Source organism: Mirounga leonina, unplaced genomic scaffold, assembly GCF_011800145.1.
Source record: "Mirounga leonina isolate KUSES-001 unplaced genomic scaffold, KU_Mleo_1.0 Mir_178, whole genome shotgun sequence".
In the NCBI taxonomy this organism is placed as follows: Eukaryota; Metazoa; Chordata; class Mammalia; order Carnivora; family Phocidae; genus Mirounga; species Mirounga leonina.
Genome location: NW_023270464.1, coordinates 28,039,531 through 28,050,264, shown reverse-complemented (window position 1 = coordinate 28,050,264; position 10,734 = coordinate 28,039,531). Strand labels below are relative to the sequence as shown.

Here is a 10,734-nt window from a genome sequence, read left to right as displayed (position 1 = left end):
TGTGTTTCCTGCTGGCAGAACAATGCAGTGAACGATCCTTTACGAGGTGACCCGTGACGTGTGTATCGCTGCTCAGTGCTGGGGCTACGGCGGCGAACAAGGCAGACACACACCTTTCCTTGTGGGATGTGACGCCGGTGTGCCCACAGGCACGAAGCATGGTCTCCCACACGACATTCCAGGTAAGCATCGGACGGGGAGCCCAGCGACGGCCGTTTGTCTTGCTTACTCTGCGCTAGCCCCGGGTCAGCTGCCTTACTGTGGTGAGGGTTTTCTGTACGTGCTCTTGTTCGAGCTCCACCCTGGCTCTATGAGGCGCTGCCATCATCCCCCTGACCCCCCTTCCCCCACACACATCACAGATGAGGAAACAGATGCAGACAAGCCGGATCACCTGGCATCACTTGGGACCAGGTGGGATACGACTGCATCCAGCCCTGTACCAGCCACACCACTCAGGTCACCTACAGAGCACACGACATTCTTCTCTCTTCTTCCCTTGCTAGGTCTGATCACCACGGTGGCTCGGAGGCGCTGAGGCCAGCATGATGGACGACGACACGGAGCTGAGGACCGATGGAAACTCACTCCTAAAGGCGGTGTGGCTAGGGAGGCTCAGGCTGACCAGGCTCCTCCTGGAAGGGGGCGCTTATATCAACGAAAGCAATGACAAAGGGGAGACCGCTCTCATGGTGGCGTGCATCACCAAGCACGTGGACCAGCAGAGCATCAGCAAGTCCAAGATGGTGAAGTACCTGCTGGACAACAGGGCGGACCCCAACATCCAGGACAAGTCTGGCAAGACGGCGCTCATCCACGCGTGCATCAGGAGGGCTGGGGGAGAAGTGGTGTCCCTACTCCTGGAGAACGGGGCGGACCCCAGCCTCGAGGACCGCACTGGGGCTTCGGCCCTGGTCTACGCGATCAACGCAGATGACAAAGACGCCCTGAAGCACCTGCTTGATGCCTGCAAAGCCAAAGGGAAGGAGGTGATTATTATAACAACAGATAAATCCTCATCAGGCACCAAAACCACCAAGCAGTATCTCAATGTGCCTCCTTCCCCCAAAGTGGAAGACCGGCGGTCACCTCCACTGTGCATGTCTCCTTCGGAGATCGAACTGAAGGCTCCAGGCCTGGGCTCTCCACCCAATGAGAGGGAAGATGATCTCTTCAGCCTCCAAACAGGGCATCTGAGTGGTTGCAACACCGCCAAGTCTCTGAATGAGCCTGGGTCACCCACCAGGAAAGTAGGGAACCTCAAGAGGGCCCGCCTGCCCCAGCTGAAGAGGCTCCAGTCTGAACCCTGGGGCCTGATTGCGCCCTCCGTGCTGGCTGCTAACATGCGTCAGGACGAGACCCACGGCCCCAGCCCGGACAGTGAGGTCATCAAGAGCATCAGCGATGTGTCCTTCCCCAAAAAGGGGCCGCTCTCCAGAACCAACAGTATCGATGGCAAAGACCCCACCCTCTTTCCCACAGTCACGGAGCAGGTTCTGAAGATCCCAGCCTCCCCGGCACCAGCATCCTGGAAGGCAGCCTATGAGAAGGGTCAGTCTTCCCACCCTCGTCTGGCCCGAAGAGGAACTCTCCCTGTCGACCAGGAGAAGGCAGGTGTCAGTCCAGCAGGGCCCCCTGCTCTCAAAGATTCAGTGTCCCTCAAACGGCTAGAGAGTGATCTGCATGATTTAGACTTACAGGCAGGGGCTGACCAGCTCAGCTCGGGTTCCCTGGAGTCAAGCAAAGGGCCCTCGGACAGGAAGAGGCTCAACGGCTCCCTCCTGGCTCTCTTCCACGGCTCGCGGGAGTCCCTGGACGCTGCGCCCAGCACGTCCCCCAGCTCGGCGCGCCGCAGGCCACCGCATCTCCTGGAAAGGCGAGGTTCTGGAACTCTGCTGCTGGACCGAATTTCGCACACCAGGCCTGGCTTCCTTCCGCCTTTAAATGTAAGTGTGAACCCACCTATCCCTGACATCAGATCTAGCAGCAAACCTGCTCCACTTGCGAGCGGCTTAAAACCCATGGTTCCCGTTGCTCCAAGTTCACCAAAGAGAGTTGACTTGAGAAGTAAAAGGAAGCTCCTCAGGAGGCACTCTATGCAAGTGGAGCAGATGATGCAGCTGTCGGACTTTGAAGAAATCATGACCTAGAAGCTTTCAGAGGGGTTAAAAAAAACCAGACTCTGTGTAGTTAACGACAGGCACCACCATCCAGAGCAGCAAAGCCGGGCAGACCCTGTGCGTCCCGTGCATCCCTCAGCACTGGTGGCAGGGATGGAGCGGGGTGCAGCTTCCCTGCTGAAATGGTCTCTGGGTTTGTACAGCTTTACTTGAAAAGAGCTCAGGATAATTGGGTTCTAGACACAAAATCACCAAAACAAAATTCTCCAACGGAAGGAAGCCTTCGGGGTTTGGAGGGAACACAGCAAGTACAACGATCCAGGCCCCCGATACCAGCTCTTCTCCACCAGACGAATAAGAACGTAGATTCCAAGACGGTTTTCAAGGCACGCCCTTTGTAATAAATCTATAAAGTGCCTACAGAGAAGATGAAGCTTTCACGTTTGTCAGGATGTGCAGAAGCTCAACACCACCCCCTGAGCTCTGAAATCTGGTAGCTGTGTTCCGTTCGAAGAAGCAGCAGACCTCCCCCATCAGAGAGATGTGCGGTGTGCGGCGGGTCCCCAACTATCGTAACCACTTGTCCCCCGAATCCTGATGGGCCATACTCGGGGGCGCCTGGGAGACACAGCCTGTCTCCCTTCCGCCCTGACACTAGCTCTGTGCCGAAATCTTGTGAAAAAACAGTCAGGGGCTGTTAATTAATTTGGAGTTGAATGTGATACAATTTCCAGAATAGACTCGTTTCTTGCTTGTTCTTAAGAAAACTTGATGAGATTCCCCCAAAGCCAGAATGATAAATAATGATGGCACAGGCACGGACAAAGAGCACAAGTGAGTGCTTCTCAGGCCGGAAGCCACGGGACCGCATTGAATTCTGTAGCCTGATCATGTTAAGGGGTGCGGGACTGTCCTTTCAGCTACTCTTGTCTAGGTAATTCAAGAAAAATCCAGTTTCTGCTTTGCCTGAATTATCCACATGATGGGAGGTTTGTAGAAATGACCCGAGCGACCCTTTCCAGCCACGTTGCACACACCCAAGAAGGGAAGCAGAGACTCAGCACATGTGGAGTGATGTAGGCACATTTCAGATAAAGATGTTCCCGGTTATCTCCCAGTTACTTTACCTTTCCTGTTGCTCAGATATGTTGGTTCTAGGGTTAGAAGAATTTGGTGGTCCCTGGGGGTTGTGTACCTCAGAGGAATGAGTAAAGGCTCTGAGATTTGGGTTTGCATCCCTGTTTCATCATTCACCAACTTTCCACTCCCGCATTGGCAAAATGGGGTTGGCAGCGCTCCACCTTGAAAGGGCGAGGGGGATTGAAGTGCCCGCTGCTGAGCCTGGCACAGACAAGTAACTGGATAGCAGGTAGCTAATTCTGATTCACATCTTCAGAACTCCGAAGCTTCCAAGTCCCAAATAATACATAATACCCCACACAAGATGGAATTAAGTCCAGCTGAAAAATTCAAGTGTCTCCTTGAGATCCCCAGTCGGGCCCTAGTACTGAGCCCGAAGTACGTTGGTAGAGTAAACTACATTCTGCCACATCGGCTCTACACATTACAGCATTTCTATAATGACGTCTGCTAGATGGTTATCTGAATATCCCAAACAAAAGTGCGGACGATGCTTACAAATAAACCGAATGTTTATTTCTTAATCATTCCTTCCGGGCAGGCCCATACTCAAACTTGGCACTTTTGAAATTTTAGGCGGATGAGTCTTTGTCACTGGGGGGCGGGCTGTCCTGTGTGCGGTAGGAGGCTCAGCAGCATCCCTGGCCTCTACCCACCAGACACCAGTAGCATCTTCCTCCTAGTTGCGACAACCAGAAATGTCTCCAGACATGCTGTGGGGGCAACATCACCTCGGCTGATCACCGCTGCTTGAGGAGGATGACAGTGTACCTGGCAGAAATCTGTCGAGACCAACACAGCCGCGTGAAGGTGTGGGTCTGGCTGGGTCAGCCCTCCCACTGACCTGAAGCCAATTGAATTGTGCTTTAGTAGGATCACTAATCGATCCATAACTCGGGCCCTTGGGGTTCTTGGCCAGCACACACAGGGGAGTGCTATTAGAATTAGATTTGTACTTTGCAGGGAGGGAAGAAAAGCACGTAAGCTAGTGAAAAGCTAGGGCTCACGAACTTGGTTTAGGGTGGAAAATCCATATGCTTCTCAGGACCACTGAGTCACGAACGGTCCTTGCCAAATGGACGTGATTGCAGGCAAGGAAACAATTCTCCAACGCATTAGAGAGAATCACACCGACAACAATTGATCTCAGCAGCTCATTAAACACACACACGTACCCTCCAACTGTTGTTACTGCCTGCTAAAGCTGACCTCTGCTGGTAGATCTAGCTGTGGGAATCTACTAGATCTCTGCTAGTAGATCTAACGCTGCACACGTGCATTTTTCCAAACCTTTAGCTAAGATTCGAAAGCCTAATTTATGCTAAGTAGTGAATGAGGCACATTCATAGCGATTACCTCAGGCAGAACAAGGAACGTGATGGCTACTCATCCGGAATAACCTGCCGGTCCCATGAATGCCCACGGCAGGTGCTCCAGGGCCCTCATGCCTGCCTCCGTCACTTGTGACCTGTCCATTGGCCTTTCTCTGGACAGCCTCCAGGACAGTACCTTCATCCCTGTTTGATGGTGCATCAGCTGGATTAGATTGTTCCAGACTAGTACGACCACAACACTTCATCACGCTCAATGCAGAAACAGGCGATTTTTGTCCATGTTAACGCACCTCACAAGGATGCTTAGATTCAACTATGTTTTCCAGATCAGAGATGAGCTTTTCTTTCCCGAACTGTAGTGTCACTACAAATGTTAGCTGCAAACTGTAGTTAAGACTTCCTGGAGTGTTTATCAAAATATATTCTAGAGCAGGAGTCTAAAGTTTAAAAGTCTGGAGCTTCAGTTTAATTTCTAGACGCCCCGAAGCCGGTTTTTGTTTGTTTGTTTAAACCCACTGCCTTGATTCTCTTAGAATTTCATCAAGTACACAGTGTCCTGCAAAGTGCAGGCTGTGAGTGACCCTCCTCCTTTGTGTGCGTTGGTGCTTCGGACCTACCGTGTGTTGCTTGAACTGGTTCTCTGTGGCATTAGACTCTAGTCTCAAGCTGACATGCTCAAAGACGTGTCCAAATCCAAGTAACGGAACTGCCTAGATATTTCTAACATGTCAATAAAGGATATATTGCAATCCTTCAATAGCATGCCCCATTTTTGGTAGTGAAACCTCAATGACAAATATTACTTTTTCCTTACGACGGGGTTGACACGACTTCCTGGGAATGTCAACCTTAGCAGATGCCCGATATTTTACGCATGCATAATTTTAAAAATTAATTTTTACTTACACAAGTATTGTAGTTTCTTCTTGGTTAAACCAAAGGCAAAGGACAAGACGGTGCATTTCCACAGTGAGAGGTGGGTGTCTGTTCTCTGCCCCCACTGCTTGGGCTCCCTGGGGGGCGGAGGGGGCTACCACACGCTGCCGTCGCTGGAGCTCCCTCCTTGAGTCCTACGTCTAATGTCGATGAGTGTTAACATAAACTCCTGCTCAAGGACAGAGCATAAGTATCAAGCGGACTAGCCCTTGTCTCTTAGAGTCTGGGGTCTGAGATTCACATTTCATCTGCACTCCCCGATTCTCTGGACAGTTCAAACCTTACCTTTAGGTTCTCCCCTAGACTACTGAAATAACTTATGTTAACAAAAAGAAAAAAAAAAAGGACTAGTTTCAGTATGTCTGTTTCCCACGTCTGTCTTCAGGAAAGGCAGGCCCATGTCATTTCTAAACCCCTAGAGGAGAGATTATGAGGGACCCTACGGGGGGAGGAGAAACTGATGGGACTGGTGGGGGAGAAGTGATGAGGGATGAGGCCACAGGGGTCCACCTGGAGGGAGAGGGGGCATTTCCAAGATTGATAGAAGGTTAGAAACTTGGGGTCCCTTGAGCGGAACTTGCCTCCTTCCAGAGCAAAACCACAGAGGGGAGAGGCTGCATGATGCATCCTGGGCGGCTGGGCGGGGGGTCAAGCTGGGCAGGAGGGCATGGGAGCTGCTTGCCCTGAAGGAACGCTGCGGCTTGGACAATGCACACATCAGCATGACCGGTGAGCCCAAACACTGTGCACTGTTGAAGACCGTCACAGAACGGGGCTCCTCCAGGACCGAGATGGACACACTTATTGTCTTTGTTAAGGTGGGGGATGGGGGGCAAGATCCATTTTAATTTGATATAGAAAAGTAAAGAAGTGTGATGCTTCTTACATTCAATGGTAATGAAATGAAATTCATAGTAATCCGTGCTCTATAGCCCATGGAACGCACAGCTAGGAAGGAAAAAACCTGTATCACACTTGGAATTTGCCTGAGGGGGGAGGAGGTCCTCAGACTTCAGGGAACAAAAGGGAGGTAATTGTTTTCCAGCTGTAGTAATACCAGGTCAGGTCCACAGAGGGATTAGTGTTGACAGTTCTCCCTGGGAATCCCTGGGTGCAGGTGGTTCTGGGATCGACTAATTGTGGACAGGGGGTCTGAAGTCCTACAGTAAAAATGTAGCACCACCCACTGGTGACAAAGGTTGGCATTACATGGAAGGATGGGGAAGGAAGAGGAACAGAAGGGGAGAGGGAATGAAAGGACCTAAGAGGTCAAGGTCCTGCCAGTGTGAACCAGCCCAAAGTAATAGCCCGTGAAGGAAGACCCCCGGGATCTCCATTCTGGAGTCCTCTGCCTCACTCGGGATGATGGACCCAGAATCACAAACACTCCTGATCTAGAGCACAAAGGATTTCTCATATGGTGAGAGGTAAGGGTCTAAATTAATTTTTTAGTTATCCCATTAGAATTTAATAAGGACTTAATCCATCTTTTTTTTTTTTTTTTTTGCTGCCTTAGGCACTGTTGGTTGCCTATCTGGTTTGATTTCTCCCTTCTCCTCCTTTCTGTTAGATCCTGATTTTGTTCATGTAGTCACTCAATATCCTTGTCTCTCTTTTGACTGAAGCTAAGCTGCTCCATCCCCAGCTCCCTCCAAGGGAAGTCCTGATTGGTCTGAGTTAATCATGACATTCTCCTTATCAGCGACTGGCTAAAGGATCTAGCCTAAGCCAACCACCATGCGGCTTTCGTGTCAGGGCCTTAGATCCAGAGATGGATGCATGGCCTAATTGGGCCAAGTGGACTGAAGGAAAGGACATATATCCCATGGTTGAAAGATTTTCTCTTCCTTCCACTAGACATGACCAAATAAACATGTTGTCTCAAAGCTTATTTGTTTGGTTTGACAACCCTCCTTTGACAATGAGAGAATAGAGTCTAAGGATAAAGCCAACATGAAAAGGGGGGTAGAGCTGGGAGGAAAGTGGACTGGAGCCTTGATCATGCTATGCCTGCAGCCTGTCTCACATCTGAACTTTCTGTTACATGAAACAAGATATTCTTGTGTCATTTAATCTAGTTAGAGTTGGTTTTTCATTTACTTGGGACACCTTGTGAATTGGTTGTTTATTCAGTCTCTGCTTGAATATTTTATTTTATTTTATTTTTTTAAAGATTTTATTTATTTATTTGAGAGAGAGAATGAGAGAGAGAGAGAGCACATGAGAGGGGGGAGGGTCAGAGGGAGAAGCGGACTCCCTGCTGAGCAGGGAGCCTGATGCGGGACTTGATCCCGGGACTCCAGGATCATGACCTGAGCCGAAGGCAGTCGCTTAACCAACTGAGCCACCCAGACGCCCTGCTTGAATATTTTAATATGACAAATATATCAGTACCTCTGTTCATTAATTTTTGGAAAGCCCTAATTGCCAGAAATTCCTTTCTTATGTTGAGTTGAAATGTACCTCACTGTCAGATTCATTCTTTGTCCCAAGTTACATAAGATGGGACATGCAGGACAGATGTACCCCGAGGTACAGGTGGACACAGTGTGCTTGGTGGGAAGCATGCTATCTTTAGAGTCAGGCAGATCCGGGTTCGGCTGCTGGCTTCACCATTAATAAGCTGAGTTGAGTTTGGGCAATATGGCAGTTTGTTTAATGGCCACAAATTCCTGCCATCCCAGTACGCTCCTCCTCTGAATGTGACTTAGAGCTCCTCCCAATCAGAGATGGAGCCTAATTCTTTACCTTGAATCTGGGCTAGCCTCGGGACTTGCTTTGGCTAACAGAATGTGGCAAGAGTGATACCGGAGGGTAATTCTTGGGGGCGGGGCTTGCTGTTTCTGCCCTGGCTGTCTTGGGACGTTGCCCCATGCCTGCCATATAGGGAAATCAGGTACACTGCAAAGAAGCACAGGATACATGGAGGGCTGAGCGCTCTAGCCAACAGCCCCCATCAGTTGGCACACATGTGAGTGGGGCCATCTTGGACCTCCAGCCCAGAAGACCCTCCAGCTGAAGGCAGCTGCAGGAATAAGCTCAAGCCAAACTAGCTGAAGGACCAGCCAGCCAGCCGATGCAACCATGAGAAATTGTGAGTCATTGTCGGTTTAAGCCCCTCGGTAGTTTGTCACACAGCAAAGGCTGACAGAAGCAGAAATGTGGTTTCATTAAACATCTTCTGTGTCAGGGCGCCTGGGTGGCTCAGTCAGTTGGGCGACTGCCTTCGGCTCAGGTCACGATCCTGGAGTCCCTGGATAGAGTCCCGCGTTGGGCTCCCTGCTCGGCGGGGAGTCTGCTTCTCCCTCTGACGCTCCCCCATCTCATGCTCTCTCTGTCTCATTCTCTCTCTCAAATAAATAAATAAAATCTTTAAAAAAACCCCACAACTTCTGTGTCTTTATTGTCAAAGGAAAAAAATAATACTTTTTTTTTTTTTGCCGGTTGCTAGTGAGAATTAATTAATGCAAAATACGTAAAGTGTGTACGTAGCTAGCACTGCATGCTAAATAATAGGTAGCTGTCATGATTGCTGTTAATGCAAAGTTAACACTTTCTTCACCCTTAGATTTTTATTCTTTGAGGTTGAATCCAGTTTCCTCTGACTTTACCTGGTTTGAGAAGCCTTCCTGGCAATTTACTGTACTGGCCCCCTCCTAATTACCCCCCCCCCATTTTATTACTATGTTTCCTAAAGTAGCACAACAAAGGTGCTCTGATCATTGCCTGTGACCGCAGAGCGGTCACCTCCAGCAACAGTGCCTTCCACGGAGCAGGTGCCGAAATAGCGCTGTTTCTTTATTAACCCTGCGCAAGTCAGGGCTCCTTCTCCAGTTCATCCATTTCCACCGTCTGACGTTCTGCCACCTGTTGATGATCAATCCTCCAATGCTCTGACCTGAGCGAATGCCACGTCAGGATTCCCGCCTCTGAACACATGCAGGTGTTTTCTTGGAACTTAAACATGGGACTTAACATTAAACCCGGCAAAATTCCTTTTACTCCAGCTGGCCAAGCTCATCTTGCTCTTACATCTGTCGTTTGTTTCTTCCCTTGGTGCGTCTTACATGTGTCCTTAAATCGGGAACTAAGAAATAATGTTCAACAGCACAGAGCCAGGGAAAGAGCCTGTCCACACCCCTCCACACCCCTTCTCTGAGTATGGTACAGAGTCAGTAAATATTAACAACGACGTTATGAGTACAGGTTGCTTTCACATCGCTTGGCACATGAATGCACGGTCCAGTGTGCCCGGTGGCAGTCCCTTCCCTCTCACCCACGTGGAGGTCTATAAGGGCCGTACTATCCTTGGCTGAAATCAGGACACCCACCTGATAACGCGGTCCTGAAAACGTTCTTAACTGAATAGCCAGACCACAATCGGCGTTTTTTCTCCTTGTTTTACCTGATCATAGAATATAAAACCCGGTAGCAATGATCGTACAAAATATCTTCTTGGGCCAATGGTAATGGAGAAAGCAGTGAATCAGTTTATCAGCTGTCAGGGCTTTTGAGAAGGCAGAGGGAAAGAGAGAGGGTTTTACCCCCGGAGAAGCTTCACCTCGTCTTGATCGCTGGACATCTGGTCGCCGTCGCCGAGGGTAAGACCCTTGCTGGCACCCACGTGAGTGCAGGTGCGGGAGCGCGGGGCAGCTCCCGGCACCGGCCGCAGCCCCTGCGGCCGGGCAGGGAAGGCCGTGAAGGCGGCGTGTTCACTGGCCCCCAAGCGCGGTTCCTGCCGCCTCCTGCGGTGCGGGCCCGCCCACTGCGGCACCCCGAGGCCGGTCCTTTCTGGGGGCGCGCGACCTCCGCGGCAGAGCCCCCGCGTTTCGCGCGGCCGCTGTGGCTGGTGGGGGAGGGGCGTGTGGCCCTGGTCCGCGCCCAGGGGACGCTGCACCCCGCGGGACCCGGAGGTGCGGACAGCGTGTGCGGGGCCCGCGCGCAGGCTGCCGGGCTGCCCCCCGCCGCGGCGGTCCCCCGGGCTTCGTGCAGCCACTGTGGTTCCTGGCGGTGGTGGCGGGGGGCGTGGACCGGGCGCCCTCCCACCCCACCGAGGCCCCCGCGCCGAGCAGGGCGCCGCGGGGAAGGGGCGTGGCCTGCCCGCTCGGCCAGCGCGCACGCGCGGCGGGGAGGGGCGGGTGCCTCTCCGCGCGCGCGGCTGCGCACCAGGCCGCCCGCGCTCCCGGAAGGGCCGCCGCCGCGCC

At 51.6% G+C, this 10,734-nt stretch overlaps 1 protein-coding gene across 1 annotated transcript; it reads left to right on the top strand.

The window, feature by feature from the left end:
* The first annotated feature begins 503 nt into the window (after positions 1 to 503).
* On the top strand, positions 504 to 2,150 carry ANKRD34C (ankyrin repeat domain 34C). The gene has a single exon (XM_035024363.1). It carries the CDS (start codon positions 546 to 548, stop codon positions 2,148 to 2,150), a length of 1,605 nt encoding a protein of 534 aa, XP_034880254.1. The 5' UTR covers positions 504 to 545.
* The last annotated feature ends 8,584 nt before the right edge of the window (positions 2,151 to 10,734 follow it).

What these genes read in the sequence shown, in the direction of transcription:
- ANKRD34C (XM_035024363.1), top strand. Translation starts at nt 546, where the DNA reads ATGATGGACGACGACACGGAGCTGAGGACCGATGGAAACTCACTCCTA.